Source organism: Cryptomeria japonica, chromosome 5, assembly GCF_030272615.1.
Source record: "Cryptomeria japonica chromosome 5, Sugi_1.0, whole genome shotgun sequence".
NCBI lineage: Eukaryota > Viridiplantae > Streptophyta > Pinopsida > Cupressales > Cupressaceae > Cryptomeria > Cryptomeria japonica.
Window position 1 is genome coordinate 888,950,429 of NC_081409.1, and position 23,225 is coordinate 888,973,653.

A 23,225-nucleotide genomic window follows, 5' to 3' on the forward strand; every position below is an offset into this window, starting at 1 on the left:
TTGCTTGTTGCAAAGTCCGTGCCCACACTTTTGGTGTGCAGCTGATTGCTGCATACTGTGCAAAGTTAGCCTGAGCCTCCGTTATATGTGTATGCTTAACTTTGATTATCAATGGAGATTGTTCAATTTGATGGTTTCCATTGGTGATTTGAAAATCTTTAACACACCCTCTGAAGATTGTGCCGCCTTCGTGTAGTTGTGCTCTCCTGGCGAAGCGAAGCGTGGTTGGATTTCGCCTAAGTAATCTCGTCTCTTTGTTCATAGGATTAGATTAGTCTTAGCCTAGTTTTCTAAACCCTTCACTCATTTACTTTCCCCATATTTCAAACCCAAAATTCAAAAAATCTAAAAATCAAGCTTTCATTGCAAATCATTCGCGTAGAAATCCTTGAACCTGTAAGTTTGTTAAGATCTTTTGTGAGCATACGTAAGGCCCCTTAAGTTAACAGCAAACCCATCAACTAACTGAGTCACGTCCATGCACAAAAAGAACCTTGAGATTAGCCATTTGATCTTTCTTTGCAATCTTATCATATGGTCTAATTTTAAACAAGAGAGAGAGTGAAGTGACCGTTGGAAACTTTATTTTGTGTTCGGTGTAGTCCTAAAAAACACGTCAACACTACCAAGTATATTTTTATTAAGTATTTTAATAAATATTTCATTTTTATGTGCATACTTGTATATATTTGTGATTTTTATATGTGTTTTGTTTGGCGGTACCCAAACGTACCCAGGCCCCCAAAACAATTGATAGTCCAAGGTAATGTAGTCATGTACCATAACCGTACCAGTAACAGCAACATAGTCTAATCCTAAGCTACAAGAGAGAAGGATGATTGAATTGAAATATGTTTGGCCTTTCACCTTCTAGACTAGGACCTACTCCAATAGGCAACTGAGTCAGAGTCTGCAAAGGGGAAAAAGAGCATACCCGCAAACCACCAATGGAACTAGACTTGCATGGACATACAAGCCAGAAAATGAAAGACATCTGCACTTAAAAAATGTTTCATGTTATCCATCTCATAAAATCAGCAATCCATATGCATGAGAAAGACCACCACAGGACATTTCATAATGCATTAGAATACTGTCACACTAATATCTAACTCTCATTTCACCAGACCAGCAAATGCTGCAAGGAAGAGCTAGTAGCTGGGCTCAAGGACTCCCATAAAAAGTTGCAGACTGCCATGGAGATATTTACTTACAAAAATTCCTTCCTTGACTAACCCTTCCAATGATTTACAAAGTATGCACTAAGCTCTCACAGAATTTGAAGTGAGCTTTTTGTTACCTTAGACTAACTTGAGACACTCTACAGCCAGAAAATTAGTTCCAGGACCAACCCATAATACATCTTATAATCATGCATATGTAGAAATAAATTTTACAGCTAGCCTCTTGGGTGCAGGAATTCGATCAAATCATGCACATTACATCCTCGCCCAGCCTCAGCAACATTTGTCATGATTAGCTCATGCTGCAGAAAGTAGGTTTGCACTTGGATGGAAGAAAAACCCTATCTTGGCTCACAAGTAGGTACTTAGGATGGAGTAGAAAATCTGTTACAACTGCACAAGTCATTCGCAATCAAAAATTAGGGCTGCAAGAGTACAAATCAGTGTGCTTTTGTACTAAATTCAGTCCACACAGCCCTTTGTAGTCCTGCTGGCAAATCACAGCAGCAATAAGTAATCCATAAATGGAAGCAGCTCAATCAGCCCTGAGAGCACCACATTTGGCATATTGAATGCATTTATGCAAAGGAGTAGGCCCCAAATAAATGCCTACACACTTGCAGACCGTTCTTGAGAAGAGATGGAGCCACATGTAGCAAAGACACAGCCCACATGAGTTATAACTTATAATACATTTGCATGCACATACATGCACATCCAGCAAAGAAAACCAGAACATGACGAAGGCCAACTTGGATACTCATGTTATTGAACAAGCTAGGACAAGCTCTCACCAAGGATACTCATGTTATTGAACAAGCTAGGACAAGCTCTCACCAAGGAACTTCATCATTGGGACCTCTTACCCTCTAGCATATCATTGGCTACATTTGATTTTTTGAAACTTTGTACTTAGTTTATAGGTTGACTTTGTACAAAGTCACAAACTATACCGTAATTGACATTTTGACAACTATCACCATATAGTTATCATTTATATTGTTGTGGTATGTTTTGTGCAATGTAATCAGTGATATGAATATAAACAACAAAAACCTATTTTCTACAATTCATAGGTTCAACTCTCTATTTTATTTGCTCTCAATATCTCTATGCTATGGAAATGCCCTTAAATTTAAACAAAAAAGTAGTTTTTGACTGTTTTCTTCATTTTTTTACGGTTTTTTTATAAATCTGATTTTTCAAAAAATCTAATACTTTGGTTTGCCATTTTTTACGAAAACAATTTTTGGTGCAATGGCACGTACAAATGGTTGACCTTGGAAGAACAAGGAATACTAACTGGTATTGGAAGACAAACTATTAAAACAACTGTTAGTATTTTTGTTTACTCAGATGCACATTCTCTTATCTTAACTTTACGAAGCAGGGGTTCAAATATTTATTAATTTGTTTGTGACCGACATCTCGGGCTTGGTAGAGAGTGGAGGAAACAATGAGGGTGGATTGGTGGAGGATGTTCATTGTAATAAATTTTCATAAATGTTTGTGAGTTTCTGCTGATTGCTGTAAGGAATTTCTAAAAATTAATCTACTAGAATTAAGAAAACAGAGGAGAAAATAAATAAAAAGATTCAAGAATGACGATATCCCTGTCTTCAACTGCACAGCCCTTCTCATTTAGATTAGTCAGATTCTCTAGCTTCACCGTAAGTTCTCTAAAGAATGAAGATTTGATCAGAAATAGTGAGGAATTGGTGTCGAAGAAAATATAATGATAAAATTACAAATAGAGTCTGACATAAAGGTTTGTGTGGTTTCAAACACCTTAATTTGAGGTTGGTGGCAGGGGCTCTGCCCCTGAATTCCTCCCTGTATCACAACAGGGAATGCACCAGAGGCGCTGCCCCCCAACCTCATTGGGGGCATCACTCTCAGACCCCACTCTAACTTTTAATCATATAATATATAGATGTATAGATATTTGCATCACCAGTCATTCTCACCCTGCATCTGCAAATTTGGGTCCATGGTCCCCATATGTCTGAAACCCATCCCGTCTTCTAGCCCCAAACCCCATGGAACATAGGTGAAAACCCCAGAAGAAACACAAAACTTTTGAATCTATTCAATCAATAATGCAGTCTTTGAGTCATTCGGTAGAATTTAGTACAATTCAAATATTGCCAGATATTAGTTCATTTGCATATTCAAATCAGACCGTGCCTTGGCAGTGATAACATTAGAAAGTTTACGCATCTACAGGAACCAAATGAAAGAAAATGAGATCAAACTACTGAAATATGAAACAAAAAGCATGTTATCAATGATTTACGAATTTTTTGTCAATTATTTATCATCTTAAATCTAATTGCAAAATAAATAGATGAGAACTGGGCTAATATGATGCTTCTATAATGATTGTAATGTTATATTCAATTACATGTAAAATAATATCTTCCAGTGTCAATAGGCTGCTTTAGTTCTAGGACATAAAAAAGCAACCTAGGATTTAGAGTAACTAATTAGAACATATCAACGATGAAAAACTCTTACTCAGCAATAAATCTTTTGGCCCAAAATTTTTGAAAACTCGGGACTCGGAAAAAAACCGGAAAAAAATCGGCAAATTTATTGAACATTTGAAATATATAATTCTTTAAATATTCTTGAAAAACACACATATACACTGAATTTGTAGAACATATTACTGATTTCCATAATATATAAATCACAGTTTGAGTTAAATACATATCATATACCAAAAAATAAGTGCAATCTCCCTGATTTTTTTCAAAAAACTCGCCCAAGATTTTTTTGCAGATAAAATCGTGGTCATCAATGACTCGTGAAAAAACGGGAGTTTAAAGATTTTTTGCAGATTTTTTCATCTATGGAACATATTATACAGGTGATGAGAACAGAAAAAAATCACTAGAATGTTTATACAATCCTGATCCGAAAAATGGGACTATATACAGAAAAATTTAGAGGTATCGTAATTGATCGATGGTATAGAAATCAAATATTACAATAAACGCAAATTTCAAGCCATCAAATGCCTTAATATATTCATATAGAGATAAAAACTTAAAAGTAGCTTTGCAACTTTGACTAAGGCACATTAAAATTGTGAACTCAAGAATTAACTGTAAGTTGAAATGCTGAGACAACAAAAATATTTTATCAAATGTACCAACCTGCATGCTCTCAGATGTCGGAGTCAAGAATGAAACCCTAGCCAACTTGTCATGTTCCATTTCAAACACTCTACCATTATACCACCGGCCATCTATGTACCGAAATCGACATTTGGAGCCAACTGCAAGTGGAAACATATCTACAGGCTCTGCTTCGTCCACTGGTTCTGATGGCTCAACTCTGGCGTCTTCAGACTCCAACATGGAGCCAGTTGTTCCCGTATCCCTCATATTGTCAACTTCTCTAAGGAGTCGTGCACGCTTCAAGTGTAAAAGGCCTTCCTCTGCAGCCTTGAGAGCAACAACAAGCTCCTCTCGCACCTTCAAAAGCAACATACAAAATAAGTATTTCTACAGCATATATGCAAGACCACTTTGGCTAAGTTGCCAATTTGGGTTCAGGTCTGGATTTTGGGTATGCAAGTTTGACATATTTTTAAGACATGTTCAGTATGGCTGGGTACATCCAATGTAATTAAAAAAAAAGGCATAGTTTGCACAAAAAATACAAAATTCTATACAGAAAACTGCTGACAATTGATAATTCAATGCCAAATGGTAAACATTAATTAAAATGGTTTACGTATGTTCAAAATACAGCAATACTCAGCGGTTAATTAAGTAGTTGGTTTTAGGGTTGGTATTATGTGCATCTAGCCCAGGTCTGTACCCAAAATGTATCCAAGGTGTACCCAGCCAGGACCTATACCCAATACAGGTACACCTTGGGTACTTTTCAAAACAAGTAATAGAAGACTTTGGACTAGTCATCCCTTTGGTATAAAATAAAATGGAAAAACAAATTCCATATTTTGGAGCTCTCCATTTCTGTAATGATGTTGATGGAGCAGAGAATGATTGAGCAGCTTAAAATCTCCATGCACATTAATGCAATAAGAAGCTTTAAGCATCCTATAATTATAGCTCACTGATCTTAATAGTCAGTGTAATGTCCCATTCCCAAATTAAGATTAGTTCTCATGAGCATTACCCGCTGAGATCATTCAAATTCGAGAAGTTTCCCATGGAGACGAATTTGTAAGTAAGATTTGCTACATCAATCGTAAAGGGAGAAGATCAAATCATGTGTGAAGGACATCATTAACAGAATAAAAGAGACGAAGGGCACATCCATATCAAGAAGATCGACCACCCCTGCAAGACAGAAGATGATTGCAAGCAGCAATTAACGATCTCATAAAGATAATCATAATCAAATGATACACCATTCTGGAATACGTAGAGCAACCCCATGCATCCAATAACAATCTTACTTAAAGACATATTATTCACTTAGCATTCATTATATTGATAAGAAACGATACGAGGGATGTGTTGTGATGTATTCACACATCGCCCCATTGCAAATGGGGACCCCTGCTTTTTCGCTTTCTAGGTTGGTTTTCTTGCCTTGCTCGTTTGGTTCTTGGCTATTGATCGTTGCATTCGAATTGCCAAAGAGCTTGCTTGAATAGGATGCTCTCATTAGGTTGAGATGAACCAATGGGTGGCCCGGGTCAGAGTCTCTTTGAAAGCCCTCTTTAGGTCTGGCCTTGGTCTAGTTTTGAGGTTAAGTCTTAATTAGGATGATGAAGTAAAGATCAAGTGCAATCATGAAGGAGGGAATGGAGGAAGTTAAAGATTTCTTCACTTAGTTTGATGAAGTCCTTTTACTTCTAGGCTTTGATTGGCATGGAACTGACCTATTTGCCCTTAGAAAATGCCTAATGATCAAGTCTAGACTTGAAAGTTTGACAAGATGAAGAGAAATTTGAGCTAGAAAGCCAAATTCGCTCTTGACCCTTCCAAAGGTACAGCAGCGAATTCCTCCTAAACTCCCTTTGCCCTCCTAATTTGGACGAAACCCCACTCTAGAATGATTAATTGAGAGAGATTGGCATGAATTCACCCTTGGGGATGCCTTTAGATAAACTTTGACTTGGTAATTTGGAGAGAAAGTCAAGAATTTGAGCATTATTGCAAAATTCGCTCCTAACCTTTCCAAAGGAACAGGAGCGAATTCCCTTAGACTCTTCTCTTGCCCCAATTTCGATCATGAACCTTCTTCCCATGGTTTAAGTGAGAGAGAAAATGATCTATCCATGCCTTTGAAGGTGAGTTGATAGGAAGTTGAGCAACGAAATGTGAAGAATTTGAGCTCTAAAGTCAAATTCGCTCAGGACCCTTCCAAAGGGTCAAGAGCGAATTTTCTTAAAACACCTATTTGCTCCTTGTTTGGGTCAAAATCTTTGTTACTATGGAATGATCGAAGGAGGATTGATGTGTACATGCCTTGAGAATGAATTGGAAACAAGATTGAATGATAAAGGTTAAGAATTTGAGCTCAAATGCTAAATTCGCTCCTAACCCTTCCAAAGGGATAGGAGCGAATTTCCTTTAGATAATCTTGCCCCCATGACGTAAATGAAAGAATGTTAATGCATTGAAAGTGAATTGAAGAAGTTAAATGCACTTGGAACATGAAGAAATTGAGAATTTGAGGCTTACAGGTCAAATTTGCTCCTGACCCTTCCAAAGGGTCCAGAGCAAATTTTCTCAAAGGGTCATGTAACTTCCAAAGGTACCAAAGCGAATTTCTCCAAGAGCACCTTCTTGCCCCTTATTTGGATCAAATTCATGATTTTATGCCTTGAGTGAAGGGGACTTGATTCGTACATGCCCTTGAAGTGAATTCAAACAAGGTGAAGTGATGAAATATGGAGAATTTGTGCAAACTTGACAAATTCGCTCTTGGACCTTCCAAAGGGTCCAGAGCGAATTTTCTTAGAGGGTCATGTACCTTTCAAAGGGTCTAGAGCAAATTTCTTCAAGAGACCTTGTACCTTGCTCAAACCCTTGAACCAACCTATTCCTAAGCAATTTTAGAGGCAAATGACTTGATTTTGATGAGGAAAAGGTTGAGAGATAAAGTTTTATGAAGGAAAAATTGAGCAAAATGCCAAATTCGCTTCTGACCCTTCCAAAGGGTCCAAAGCGAATTTTCTTAGAGGACCATGTACCTTTCAAAGGGTCCAGAGCGAAAATTCCATTTTAGGGCCTGTCCTTGGAAAGGGTCCAGAGCGAAAATTTCATTATAGGTCCTGTCCTTCCAAAGGGTCCAGAGCGAATTTTCATTATAGGTCATGTCCTTCCAAAGGGTCCAAAGCGAAATTTTATTATAGGTCCTGTCCTTCCAAAGGGTCCAGAGCGAAAATTTCATTATAGGTCTTGTCCTTCCAAAGGGTCCAGAGCGAAATTTCATTATAGGTCCTGTCCTTCCAAAGGGTCCAGAGCGAAAATTTCATTATAGGTCCTGTCCTTCCAAAGGGTCCAGAGCAAATTTTCATTATAGGTCCTGTCCCTCCAAAGGATCCAAAGCAAAATTCCTTAGGAGAGAGGGTTTAGCTAATGAAATTGTGTTGAAGGTCTTCTTAAAGGTGATTTTAGTGTTCAAGCAATCTTAAGAACTATGAATTTGAGAGCGCTTTCATTTGAAAAGTTGAGACAACTCCTAATTCGCTCATGTACCTTCCAAAGGGTCCAGAGCGAATTGATCCTAGTGCCTTCTTGTTGATGGTTTGAAGTGTGAAATACCATGTTAGGATGAATATATCATATGTGCTTGACACCATCTTTTGTTTTGCAGGTCAACAAGATCCAATTGGAGGGAGATTAGGCCAAGACAAGAAGGACAGCCTCTTCAAACCTCATCATCATTAAGGACACCTTAAATGCATGGAGGAAGACTCAAAGTGCTTCTAAGTTGAAGGACTTCAAGTGTTCAAGGGATTGCAAGCAATAGAACAAGTTATCCTCAAGATCTTCATTCTACCACATTAAGAGATCACAAAATGTCAAAGGAGGGATCATACAAACATTTCAAGGCAAGATGAGCTACTAGAGAAGGTGACTTGACCATGACTTCCTATCACCATTATGCAAAATCAAGAGGAGGCTTCATCAAACACAAGAGAGTCAAGGAAGGGTACATCATTCATCAGGTACATCAAGGAAGAAGAAGGATCAACCAAGGTCAGTGCAAGGGAACGTTGAAGAAGCAGATAGTTTCAGAAGAGTTAATCAAAGTTAGCTTCTCATCATCATGACATTGAATATCAAGAGATACAACATTCCTTGACCAAGCGAGTACCAGACAAGGTGGCATCCTAGTCACTATTCCTCCAATCAGAAGAGTCCACATCAGCATGTCCAGATTCGGTGAACCAGGCTCATGCATGAAGGCACAAACTCCGATGTACCTACCCTTGGCATCTATTGGTTCATAAATATTGAATGTAATTATTTCATTGGCTAAAGGAGTTTGTTGTAGCAAACCCTAATTAGGGTTTTGTTGATTTGTTTTTTATGCACATGCGAACACAGAATAAAATACCAAGGTATCTTATCCTCTCTTGAACAAAGTTTCCCCAAATGCTGAAGATTTTGCCTAAGGATCAATCAAGGCAACTCCAAGGTTCTTATGTGTAGGGTCTCTACGTGTGGATAAGCTCTTGTGGTATGATGTGATTATGCTGGAATCACAAGGGGACTTACGTTTGATTGCCTGAGCGTTTAATCTGTTGGAGCCTGAGTCTTATCTAATCATCGGGAAGAATAAAGAAATAGCAAAAAGTGAAGGGCTCAGAAAGTCTACTCTAAGAATGTGAGAAGATAAATGAACAACTAGGTGGAGTCCTACCGGGTTGGGTCTCACCATCAGGTTGAACAATCTGACACCAACTCAGTGCGATCTTCTAAGGGATGTTTTGAATATATTCAAATCGTTACACCATCAGACACTGATCACCATTCAAGTTAATGAATGAACAATAGACACGTAACGACTCGAGATTAAGCTCATTCTATGCCAGTTGACCACGCAGGGCGCACTTATAGTCAATAAGAGGCTAGTGGTTTGGACTAGGCGGATTCCACACGAGTGCATTCAATAACTTCTTTCATTCAATCTACTTGTTTACCATCTAAAACAAAGATTCAACAAGAAACCATGCATATTGCAAAGAAATAACACACTTCACCATAATTTCAATGAAAATGGAGTTCATTTACAATTTAGGCAACAATTTCTTACCTTTTCCTCCTATTCTATTCTAATTGCTATTCTATTTTACTGACTATTAGCTATTCTAACCTCTATTAACCAACTATTCACTATTAACCCCTACAAATGAAGAGCCAGAGCCTTATATAGAGAGCTCTTTACATTTCAATGGCTATGATTGATTTAGAATGAATAGCTAGGATTACAAGATGAAAACCCTAATTAGGGTTTGTTACAACATACTCCTCTAGCCAATGATAAAATTACATTTAATGCTTGTGAACCAATAGGAAACCGAGGTAGGTACATCAAAGTTTGTACCATCACTGGTGAGTCAGGCACATTGAATCTGGACATGCTGAGGTGGACCTATCTGACTAGAGGAACAGTGACTGGGATGCCACCTTGTCTTGCGTTTGTGCTTGGTCAAGGAACTTTGTATCTCTTGATATTCGATGAGAAGCTTAACTTTGATTAACTCTTCTGAAACTATCTGCCTCTTCAACGTACCCTTGCACTGACTTTGGTTGATCCTCCTCCGTCCTTGATGTACCTCCCTCGACTCTCCTGTGTTTGATGAAGCCTCCTCTTGATTTTTGCATAATGGTGATAGGAAGTCATGGTCAAGTCACCTTCTCTAGTGGCTCATCTTGCCTTGAAATGTTTTTCTTCTGATATATTGTGATCTCTTTGAGGATAGTTATAATACTTGAAGTCCTTTGATTTTAGCAACACCCTGGGTACTTTCCCATGCATCTAAATGTCCCTGATGATGATGAAACTTGAAGAGGTCACCCTTGTCCTAGCCTGATCTCCCTCCAACTTGATTTGATTGACCTGCAAAACAAACAAAAGATGATTAAGAATACATGATATATTCATTCTAACATAGCATTTCTTACTTCAAACCATTAACAAGAAGGCATTAGGATCAATTTGCTCTGGACCCTCTGGAAGGACAAGCCCTATAATGAAATTTGCTCTGGACCCTCTGGAAGGGTCAAGAGCGAAATTTGACAAGGTTGCTTAATTTACCTTACATAGACTTCATTTCAACCTTACCTTACCAAGATCAAATCATTCGCCTTCAAAAATGCATAAGAATAGGTTTCGCTCAAGGGCCTAGGCAAAACATTAGACCTCCTAGGAATTTCGCTCTGGACCCTCTAGAAGGACAGGACCTAAAGAGGAATTTCGCTCTGGACCCTTTGGAAGGGTCAGGAGCGAAATTTGCTTCTTTGCACAAATTCTTCACTTTTTGTGACGACAACTCATTCAAATGCATGCCTAAGGATGCTTCTAAGTTCAATCCACCTCAATCAACACTAGGCTTGATACAAAATTGGGAGCAAAAGAAGATTTCAAGAAAATTCGCACTGGACCCTCTGGAAGGACAGGAGCTTAAGTGAAATTCGCACTGGACCCTCTGGAAGGACAGGAGCTTAAGTGAAATTCGCTCTGGACCCTTTGGAAGGGTCAAGAGCGAAATTTGTGATTGAGTCTCAATTCTATCATTTCCTTTGCTCCAAATCACTTCTCAAGGCAAGTATACACCAACCCTCTCTCAACCACTCCATAGGAACAAAGATCTTGGTCTTCAAACAAGAAGTAAATAGAGGTTTAGGAAATTTCGCTCTGGACCCTTTGGAAGGGTCAGGAGAGAAATTCTTCCTTAGGCTCAATTCACACTTCTTTTCTTTCAAAACACCTTAAACTTGACTTATCAAACCTCCTTCCATCATGATTATGCAACTAGCCTCCATCCTAGCTCGAAACAAGGTAAAATAGGGAGTCCTAAGGATTTCGCTCTGGACCCTTTAGAAGGGTCAGGAGCTTAGAAAAATTTTGCTCTGGACCCTTTGGAAGGGTCAAGAGCGAAATTCTTCCTTCGGCTCAATTCACACTTCTTTTTCTCCTTTCTTTGCTTTGAATTTGTCAAACCCTCCTTCTTATCATACTCAAGCCAACTTGCTCTCAAAGTGGTGTCTACTCAATACTTTTGGTGAGGAAATAAGTCTTTCCAAGGATTTTGCTCTGGACCCTATGGAAGGGTCAGGAGCTTAGAAAAAAAAAATCGCTCTAGACCCTTTGGAAGGGTCAGGAGCGAAATTTGGAAAATAGAGCTTGTCCTTGATAAAGTTTTCTCTTAGCTTGCTTGTTTAGCTTCAAACCATCTTAGGAAAATACCTTGAGGGGAATTTGCTTTAAAATTGTAAGGAAAATACATGCTTTTGAGAAATTCGCTTTGGACCCTTTGGAAGGGTCAGGAGGGAATTTGTTTCTCTAGACCCAATTCTTCCTTCTTTTCACTCATCTGGCTTTAGACTTGTCTTTTTGAATCCTTTCCTTGCCATGTATGTCCACCATTTGATGTCCCTAGTGAAGAAATAAGTCTTTTGGAGGATTTCGCTCTGGACCCTTTGAAAGGGTCAGGAGCGAAATTTGCAATTAGGCTCAAATCCTTCACTTTCCATCACTTCACTTTGTTTCACACATCAATACTCTCTCAATAACGCCACAGGGACAAGGCTTATGAGGCAAGTTAGGACCAAGAAGGTAGATATAAGGAAATTCGCTCTGGACCCTTTGGAAGGATCAGGAGCAAATTTGAGGAATTAGTCTTAGACACCATCCAAACACTCAGACTTCACCCTCTATCACATTGTTCTCACCTTAGGACACGCCAACAAATCACCTTAAGGAAGTGCCTAGTCAAAACGTTGAATGAAAAGTGCATCTTAACAATTTCGCTTAGGTACCTTCGGAAGGACAAGAACTATCTAGGAATTTCGCTCTGGACCCTTTGGAAGGGTTAGGAGCGAAATTTCTCTTTTTGCACAAATTCCTCACATTTTCATCATCCAGTCTTGTTTGAATATGCTCACGAGGCATAAATAGGTCATTCCTCATTCAATCAAGGTGTAGGAGCAAGGATTTGAGGTCTTAACTGGGGCAAGAGAGGAGTTTAAGGAAATTTGCTCTCGACCCTTTGGAAGGGTCAGGAGCAGATTTTGCATAAATGCTCAAATTCTTGACCTTTCTCCAAATTTTCAAGTCTAGGCTTGGTCGTTAGGCATTTCTAAGGGCAAAATAGGTCAATTTTATACCAATCAATGCCTAGAGGACAAGAACTCATCATCCATTGACTTGACCAACTCAAACCTTTAAAGGGAAAATCCTTGATGATACTCACTCACAAACCTTCATTCACTTCCTTAACTCAAAGACATAGGTCTCAAAAGGCAAGACTCCTAGCAGGATATAAGGACTTCCTCAAACTCAATCAAGACTTAACCTAGAAACAAGAGCAAGGCCTGACCTAGAGAAGGCTTTCAAAGAGACCCTCACCTGGACCACCTACTGACCCACCTCAACTCAAGCAAACCCTGCTATCCTAATGATCTCTCTGGCAACTCTCCAATGCAAAGGCTAATAGCTAAGAACGTAAAAGACCAAGAAAACTAACCCTAGAAAGCAAAAAGTAGGGGTCCCCATTTGCAATGGGGCAATGTGTGAATACCTCACAACAGGTTTACATCTTGAAATCCTAGCCATTGGTTATAAATCAATCTGAGCCATTGAAATGTAAAGAGCTCTCTATTTAAAGCTTTGGCTCTTCATTTGTAAAGGTTAATGGTTGGTTATCGTGAATAGTTTGTGAATAGGATAGAAGAATAGAAGCTTAGATAGTAATTAGAATAGAGTAGGAAGAGAAGGCAAGAAATTGTTGCCTTGGTTGTAAAAGACTCCATTTTCATTGAAGATATGGTGAAATATGTTGTTTCTTTGCAATGTGCATGGTTTCTTGTTGAATATTCATATTAGATGGTAAATGATTAGATTGAATAGAGAAAGTTGTTGAATACACTCGTGTGGAATCTGCCTAGTCCATACCACTAGCCTCTTACTGATTGTAAGTGCGCCCTGCGTGGTCAACTGGCATTGAATGAGCTTAATCTTGAATTCTTATACATACATTGTCCATGCATTAACTTGAATGGTGATCAGTGTCTGATGGTGCAACAATTTGAACATATTCGAAGCGTCCCTTAGAAGATTGCACTGAGCTGGTGTCAAATTGTTCAGTTTGATGGTGAGACCTAGCCCAGTAGGACTCCACCTAGTCGTTCATCTATCTTCTTCCATTCTAGGTCTTAGATTATACTCTATAAACCCTACACCTTTCGCTATTTCTTTATCTCAAAGTGAGTAGTAGATAGGACTTAAGTTCCAGCAAATCAAACACTCAAGCATTCGAATGTAAGTCCCTTTGTGAATCCAGCATAATCACATCATACCACAAGAGTTTATCCACACGTAGAGACCCTACATACAAGAACCTTGGAGTTATTTTGATTGATCCTTAGGCAAATCTTCATCATTCGAGTAACTTTGTTCAAGAGAGGATAAGATACTTAAGGTATTTTATTCTGTGTTCGCATGTGCATGAAAAACACATCAACAGGATGGAAGACTTAGTCAATCATATTATCATTGAGGAAGATCGATCACATATGCAGATGCAAGAATATCGATTAGAGCAAGACTTGTATAATATTAAGCAATATCGGGTTGAGGGAGTAGATGATGATTGATTAGATCATTAAGAATGATAACAGACATATAAACAACAATTAACATCCCTTAATCATATTGTCAATAACAATCAAGTATATCTAATCAATGATTAGAGAAAACATAAGAATAATCGATATTAGGGACAGCGATTTTAATTTTATCAATTGGGTTATGAATGTTGAGACATGGACCAGCTAGGACTCGAACCTAGGACCTTCCATACGCTGCTGGAGTGCTCTACCACTAAGCTACTGGCCCCTCTTGGACCAGTCCATCGTCAATCCGGGTGTGGCTTATTTCCAACACCAACACCCCCCCTTAAGCCACACCTTTCGTGTGCTTGGGGCTCCTAGCCTGGACCTGGCTCTGATAACATGTTGAGACATGGACCAGCTAGGACTCGAACCTAGGACCTTCCATATGCTGCTAGAGTGCTCTACCACTGAGCTACTGGCCCCTCTTGGACCAGTCCATTGTCGGTCCGAGTGTGCCTTAAGATAGCAGCGATTATGGCAAACCAATGGTCGTGAAGAAGTCTGATTAGAAGAGAGGTGTCGCATCAAATTCCAAAGGATGCCATCCTTTCGGTTTAGGAGGTATAAGGACATGTTCAAACACATTCAATCCTGCATCGATCAGTGGATCTTTTATTCTTTTATCCATTTTGGATTTGCTCTTCTAAGAGCAGTTGCCTTTGGCATTTCGATTGCATAAGGAACACCGTCATACATCAGAGACAACACCATCTTAAGCTGCAAGCACATAAGTCTACATCAGGAGCAGCAAAGAATCACCATAAAGTGACACTACTATCTATAACCTGCATATTTCTTCAGTGGATCAGATATACCAGAAAAGCCAAGGAGGATCATTGCATAAGCCACATCGACATATCAAAAGAGCACATAAAACTATTCATCTTATTGCAGATCGGAATATCATCAATTGGCATAGTTCACAGGATCATATCAGGCGCAACGTTATCTTGTCATTCAATCTGTATCCCTTATCAATATAGGTGAAAGGGAAAGTTTATTGACATACTGTTCACTCAGTATATTAATTGTATAAATCAGAATATCATCAATTGGCATAGTTCACAGGATCATATCAGACGCAACGTTATCTTGTCATTCAATCTGTATCCCTTATCAATATAGGTGAAAGAGAAAGTTTATTGGCATATTGTTCACTTAGTATATATTATTTGTCATTATATTATCAATTATATATGTCACAAGCAAAATCGGATTTTGTAATTCATAATAATTATAAGGAGTTCAAGTGACTGTCCCATAATTCTAAGATATCCTAAAAGGGGACATTACAGTCAGTCCTACTGACCAACTTCAGTCACTTATGGAGCATACAGTTTAATGACATTTCAAATAATTGCAAAATGTCTCAATCAAAATGATGAGCTAGATGACATTAGTTTCTAGAACCCTTCATCTGCAGCAAATAACATTGTGGTGTAATCCCTTTCTATGGAAAATCAAAACTAGTAGAATTGAAAATCATCTTTTCCAAAGAAATCTTTGCACTTCTGATTTTTTTTTCATTTTGAGCACTTCACACATATGAAGGATGCAATTTCCATCCATTGTTGGGAAATGCATAGAAATTATAGGTATTATCTCTTCGTTTAAGAAAATGAATTATGATACAAATTTCATATAAAAAAGAGATGCAAAACCTACTCCATTTTTCTTTTCATGGTGCATGGAGTTATGATTATAAGTTTAATCTGTTCATCTCTGCATAGATTAGAACTTCACTCACAAGTGTCAGCACAATAAAGAATCATCATGTGAGTTTCAAACCAATCCATATCTTTTCTGACAGGATCTCAGTGCTTAATTCTGTGAACATCAAAACTGAATTCACACCATGCTTGTTCAAACAAAGGCCCCCAGCAAAAATAATGGCCAGCTTAGTGAGGACAAAGTGGGGCCAGTTTGATCATTGATGTGATGGACTTCCATCAGCTGGATATGACCATAATTCTGTGGGATTTAGGAGATTATTGAGTAGTTTCCAACTATTCTCAAGGAGTTCCCAAAGTTTTAAGCACTAAAATTCTAACATGGAGCATTCCTGTGTCCAGACATGCCCAGCCATACCGCACCCAAGGGAAAAAAATTGTTGTACTGGCATACCATAACCCTATACCCACCCCCATACCAGAACCAGCAACTTGGGTATATATGATATATGCATATGTATATGTGTGTTTGTGTGTCTGATTATCTGATATAATGAACAGTCATCTAACCAGGCCCCATACAATCCATCCAGCTTGAAAACGATGACAATAAGTTATCATATGAATGAATTTACAGTGATGATAATTTCTTGTTCCACTAAATCTGTTCATAACTTCAGTCGTGTGCATGGTATTTTATGTCTAAATTTTTGCTTTTTTCCTTTCTTGCAAATTCTGATGTGAATCAAATTTTTTCAACAAATTCTGCCATCACAGGATGATTGAAATGTCAATGGCACTTCTAAATATAAACCATAGTAACCATGTTCAATAAAAAGAAAAAGAAATGAATTCAAGCAAAGAGATTTAAGGCAAATGCATGAAAAAATGATGTTTAGAATTATTTTAAAGTAAAAATTACAGAGCATATGAAACTTCCTTAAAACAGAATTTGTTATTTAATGCCAATCAGCATCTGTGAAAGTGGGTCAATGCTGAACCCACATTGAATGAAACTCACCAAATAAAACAAGCATTTTTACATACGATTGAAAAATAGAAAAAAAAACAGAATGGGCGTTTTTTCAATTCGTAGGTTATCGGCTCCTACAATGCTAGCACAAGCCCCACATAAACTAGTCGGAATGTTTCTCCAATAGGTACTTCTTGCAAGATATCACCTTCGTGTCTTTCACTATTCTTTAAAAATTACTGAAGCCAAGCAAAATTGAGAAAATTAGGATTTGTCGAATTCGATACATATAATAACCTATGCAAAAACCTGAAATACAATAATGAATAAGGGCTAAGAAAACAGATACATTTCTTCAAAAAATTTAGATTTGGGAGATTGCCCAACTTAACTTTGAGAGTGGCCTCCACGATTATTCAATTTGACGAGGTGAAAGTAAAGTATCTTGGAGTTATTCAAATCTAAATCAATAGAAGAAGAAAGGAACAATATTGTTCTCAATGTTCGGTGTCAAACTCTTTTGGCAGTTGCATAATTAGAACCATTTCATTTCATAAAGCCAAAAGCCCACCTACTCTGTGCGAAACAATGTTCAAAACCAATAAGAGATTTCTACAATCTATAATATCAAGAGAATGTTGTTTCTAGATTCAATTGTGGTCATGATTCCTTTGACTCTCTTCATCCTGATGATGGCTTCATCTGAGTGTGATCTAAAACATTGATGCAAAAATCTTGAGCACAATTGAATTCAGAAACAGCATTCTTTTAATGTTCAAAACATCAAAAGAATGTAATAAACTGACTAGCAGTAGACAAAGGCCATTTATGAGCAAAAGACCTAGGTTCAAAACCCAGATGACTCAGCACTCATTACTTAAGAAATAAAAGCTCAGCACCCATTACGTAAGACATAAAAGCTCGGACCCTCTAATTAACAAAAAGAATAACAAAGGAACACATGTCCTTCAAGTTTCCACCAGAGCTGAATTTCATAAACCAAGCCCAGGCTAATTTCAGAGAGTAAATATCCCTCAATCGTTGGAACCAACAGCTAGGACACAAACTATCCATACACCCAATACAAGGATGATAATTTTCCTCCAGTTAGGGGAAAACAACGATTGACCCTAATTTACATTCAAACTGCTTAAAGTGGCCTAAACAACTGGCGTACGGAAATGTGCAGATTCATTTCAAGACGTTTAAATTCCACAAACCCGGCCTAGGCTAACTTAAAAGGGTAAATGAGCCTCAACCATTGCAATATCTAGGACATCAATTACCCAAACACCCACTACTAGGATACTGTTTTCCCTCCAGTTGGGGGGAAAAAGCCATTAACCCTAATTTATATTCAAACTAAGTGGCGTACGAAAATCTTTAGATTCATTCCAATCCCAAACAGCTTAGTATCAATCCATTCAGCCCCTACCCATTTTTTTGGAGTCACTTTAATGATTACTATTTACAGTCATCGTACTGGTCATAAATCTTAAATATACAAGGTTCACATATTCCATCTTTTTAAAACAGTTATATCCAGAAGCTTTTGTCCTCAAAATCTTCAAACATTAATGTACGATGGAAGTTTACAAGCCTTTAATTTATGTACCATCAAAAGCTCAGAATTGGCGGGGTCTTCCACTAGGGCTTCGTCCACGCCAGCGAGAGAGTCTGTCTGCTCTACCAGCTGAGCTTCCAGCTGCTGCTCCAGATCAGCCTCCTCTTCTTCCGCCATTATTATTCTTTCTAAATACAAAACCCTAAAATTAATTGGGCGTATGAATCCTAGGCCAAATTGGCCGAATACGTGCTTAAATTGAATGCAAAGTAAGGAGAATTCTTGCCTCTGGTTTCTTACTATTAGAAACGGTTTTTAATATTAATCTGGCATAAATTTGGTCAGAACTCAACAGAGAGCGTAGATTGTTAGAAAGCACGTATTAATTAAGGACCATAGTTCCGACTGTGAGTTTTTTCTATTCATTTGGGTAGAGCTCTAACCATACAAAAATTTATCTAAACGTATTCAGGAGTGTTAATTTCATTTAAGTTATATACATAATGTTGTGGTGTTTTATATTTATTTATTAGTATAGTTATATTTTTAAAAAGTCTACGTAAAATATGTGGAGAGATATCCTTTTTCAATGGTGTATATTTAACATATAAAATAGAAAATAAAATTAGTGATTCATTTTAATTTTTTAACATTATTTAATAATTGATAGTTGATGATATATATAAGTATCTCAATGTGGAATCATTATGTCATTAAGGGATACATTCTCTTGCTTAATCTACATATATATGTGAGTAGAATTGAAAAACGTACTAGTCTGAATATGTGATCTTGGCCAGAGGACAACAATTTTTATATTAATAAAAAAATGTGGGCATCTAGCTATCTCAACATCCTTGGAAGTTGGAACAAAGGGTTTAGTTTGGACATATCCCTTAAATTGTGCATGATAGGAAAGAGCATGTACACGATATGGGGGTTGGATAGAAGACGTGTCCCCATTTAACATAGCCATAAATAGATAATTTTTATAAGCATCAACATATGCTAGCTTACTAGAGATGAACCTTACATTCTTTTTAATAATAATATATGATTTTTTTTAAAAGCACCAAAAACATACAAACATGGTACAACCATACAACAATAATGACTTTCTTGTGCATGTTCCACATTTTGTGAGAAAGAAATTGATGCAGAGCCAGGCAACAAACTAGGTGATAACCTTCTCTCACCCACAACTACTATGTCCAAATCAAGTTCTTTAGTTTGTTCAAGTTGCCAACAACACACATACCAAGTACTCAACTCACACAACAATTTATGTGACCGGATCCATACCGATTTAGTATCTTCTGGTACCCATGAAATGAAAACACTCTACCCTTGTGTGAATAGCAAACAATCTTCCAATACCGGTGGGATGAAAACACTCTACCCTTGTGTGAATGGCAGACAATCTTCTGGTACCAGTGGGATGGAAACCTATTGGATATTGTCTATTGGTGGTCCAACCAACACAAAACACCCATAAGATCTAACTATCCAATGGGTTAGGGGGTACTTGTCTCACAATTGTCCTATTTGTCTAGTAGCCCTATCGGTAGACTAGTAGCCCTATCGGTTAAGTTCTCCATACACAACTTAATAAAATTCCCAAGGACAAGGCAAACTAAGGGATGATTCAAATACCCTTTATCAAGTTACACAAGTCCCCAAAGGCTTAGACTCTAACCACAAGTTTGAAAGGTCTATACCCTTACTGTCCTTCCAGACCTAATTAAGCTAATTAGGCCTAATTTACAAAGCAAGTACCCCTTGTATTAGTCCCTCGGCTAAACCAACACTTCTACAAGGTGGGGTAAGGTGTCAAACCACCAAATCCAAGATTTTTGGACTTGATCCCATCTTCTTTGTCTACTGCAAGGGATTTTTACTTCTACAATTCAGGCGGCCACATAGAGATGCCTGTCTAGGGTCAATTCAATCTCTTCGGGCTTGGAGCCTCACTGCAAACCAACACCAAAATATTATGGTACAACGGCCCCTCTAACATTTTCCTGGAGGTTGTTTGGTCCTCTGGTGAAAATGTCAGATTAAGGGCATCTTTACTGTGAAACCCTAAGTGTCGGTAGGGTTTGTGACCAATCCGGTTAGATTTTGATGGATCTCTACAACTCGATTGTTACAAGACCTCAAACTTGATTCAAATGAAAGGTAAGAGACTTCCCTAACTCATCTAATTGGTTTCAATCATCCACCAATCCTTACCGGTCAGAAATGAACATCAAAAACGAAAAAAATTCAGGAAACTCCAAATATATTTATTGCTCCAAACTCCAAAACATTACCAATTTCAACAACTTCAACAACAATACCAACAACAGCCTTGGGATCGATCCAAGTTTGACATAATATAGCCTCCCTAACGGTTTCCAACCATTTTTCAAACTTTGGAACCATTGGAGGATTAGTTACCCCTTTTTTACAACATTTTGCAATGACAACGAAAGTTGTCAACTTGCACTTTCAAATTTGGCGACTCCAAGGTGTATTCGGCCTATTCTAAGGATTGGTCTGATGTTTCTAAGACCAATATTTATTTGTCTGACTCATGCCTAGACTCCTACTAACTCACATGGTCATTTGTCCATGGTGGCTTATAAAATGCAACCATGACAATGCCTTATATCAATTGGGTCTTATTGACTCACAAACCTATCAACCTACTACATATGATCATTTTCACCTCATGGGTGATATTAGACTCTTTTAGGCTTCATTTGTGTCTTTGAGTGCTCCTGCACCAGAAATAACAACATTTCCCTTCTATCATGTATAGAGCTTGCAACCAATGGAGTTATGACCCTCTAGAAGTATGGTGTTTACCCAATTCAACCCACAAACAATAAGAAACACTTCACAATATCCTTAAATAAAAGGATAAACATCATCCTAATAAATCTAACACAAGAAGGAATATGCAACATGTCAAACAACAAAGAGATGGTTGTATGATCCTAATGTTTGGCCTCGTAAAAGAAATGTAGGTCATCTCCATTTGCCATTCATACAAACATAATTGTTGCAAGACACTCAATCCATTAGAATGCCACCATATGGTTAGCAATTATCTAATAATATTACAACTAAAAAATATGTTAAAAATGAAATTCATTTAAAAAATTGTTAGAATCTTACAAAATAATAACTTATTAATTAATTGGCAAGCTTCAACCCGCACGGGTAGTAGAGTTGACTTGGGTCATGGGTTTTCTCCCCATTGTTTCTGAGTTTGACTTTGAGGCCTAGGCTTACCAGATGCATGTGATTTGTGAGCTATTGTGTGCATCCCCAGGAGATTAGTCTAACCCCAACTCGCCCCTTCCTAACCCCAACTTGGCAATAAGTAAGACCAAGGTAAGGATGGTAGGGTGTTGGCCTGGGTCATGAGGATGCCCCTGCGGTTACCAAAAAAAAAAATAATAATAATTGGCAAGCTTCAATGAATATCTAAAATATATGATTCCTTAATTGGAACCCAATAAGCAGATCATTTTCTATGGAAAACAACAATATGTAATAGCTTGCTAGGGATAAACCTTACAAGTTTCAAATAAACATATGAATTTATACTAGTATGTTAAATTATAGTCTCAGTCGTAACACTCAGAAAACTAAATTTGTTTCTCTAATTGTATCAGCGCACATAATACTAATTCTGTTATTTACGATTTAATTGAGATTGGAATTTAGTTAGTGTTAACTAACAAATTAGTTTTGCAAACATTTAGTTTGGTTAAAGTAATGAACGTCGGTGTAGAGGATCGTTGCTCCACACAGGGGTCACGGCCCTATGTGGAACCACGTGGTTCCACATAGGATCGCGAACCTCTGTGGGGGCAGGATTCCATGAAGACAATCGCATATATACGCCATCCTCCCTATTGAACTTGGTGTTCGAATTGAATAATAAAAACAGATAGAGATCTGTGACCTATATATACATTTGCCTTCATACCTATAGAGGCAAATCGATAAGAGACATAATCGATTTTCATTTCTTCGATCTGACCCTAACATACCAGATTTTGAAGCTACAACAAATCTGATTGCACAGAAACAATAACAGTCTATTTTACATTTACATGGTATCAGAGCCTAACTATTTAAAGATCCGAATAGATTAAAAGCGAAGTTTACAAATTAAAATCGAAGATTTCTAAAATGGCGAACACAATCAGATTCAAGGACATACTCGAAGGAGCAGCAAATTTTGTGGCTTGGAAAGTCAGAATTATGATAGTATTAAAAGAGAACAAAGTAATCAAATTCATAAAAGAAGACAAGCCCGAACCTAAAGACGAACATGAGAAAATTGTATGGAATGAAGGAAATGATAAAGCTATAAAAATCATGATAGATGCAGTAAGGGATCACATAATACCACTTATATTAAAATATGACAACGCATATGAAATGTACAAAACCCTTGAAAGGACGTATGAGATAAACAATCCGAGCAAAACCCTAGCTCTAAAAAGATAGTTGAACCACATAAGTATAAATAAAGGTGAATCAATAAACTCATACTTCACGAGGATAGGTTCACTCAGAGATCAACTGCAAAAACTTGATTATCATGTTGAGAAGCAAGAACTATCAATGATTACCCTAGACGGATTACTTGAATCCTAGGAATCATTCAAACAAGGCATAAATGCAAGGGATAAATTCACAAAATTTGATCAACTAAGGGATGACTGTCTCCTTGAAGAATCAGGGCAAATGAAAGGGGGAAATCACAAAACCAAAGATGAGGACCTCCACATTCTGAATACCGACTCCCGTAAGAAAGGCAAGAAGAGAAACTTCAAGAAAAGAAAATCCCACCATGGGAAAAGCTTTCATAAGAAAGACATGTCAAAAATCAAATGTCACAGATGTGATCAGTACGAACATATGTCATTTAATTGTCTTGACAAATTAAAACAGCTGGCATCATTCGCCAAAGTAGAGAGGAACACAGAACTTGAA

At 37.7% G+C, this 23,225-nt stretch overlaps 1 protein-coding gene across 2 annotated transcripts in view; it reads right to left on the bottom strand.

Moving 5' to 3' along the window:
* LOC131028019 (zinc finger CCCH domain-containing protein 18) overlaps positions 1-18,667 on the bottom strand; it is a 114,231-nt gene extending 95,564 nt beyond the window's left edge. The window contains exons 1-3 of one of the 2 annotated variants that reach the window (XM_057958141.2): positions 18,514-18,667; positions 18,279-18,415; positions 4,346-4,666 (exon numbers count right to left, since the gene is read on the bottom strand). In XM_057958141.2, coding sequence (XP_057814124.1) covers positions 4,346-4,666; positions 18,279-18,404 — 447 coding nt within the window. In that variant the 5' untranslated portion in view covers positions 18,405-18,415; positions 18,514-18,667. The remainder of the gene's footprint in view (positions 1-4,345; positions 4,667-18,278; positions 18,416-18,513) is intronic. The other variant, XM_057958142.2, reaches the window with a different exon arrangement.
* Between the last annotated feature and the right edge of the window lie 4,558 nt (positions 18,668-23,225).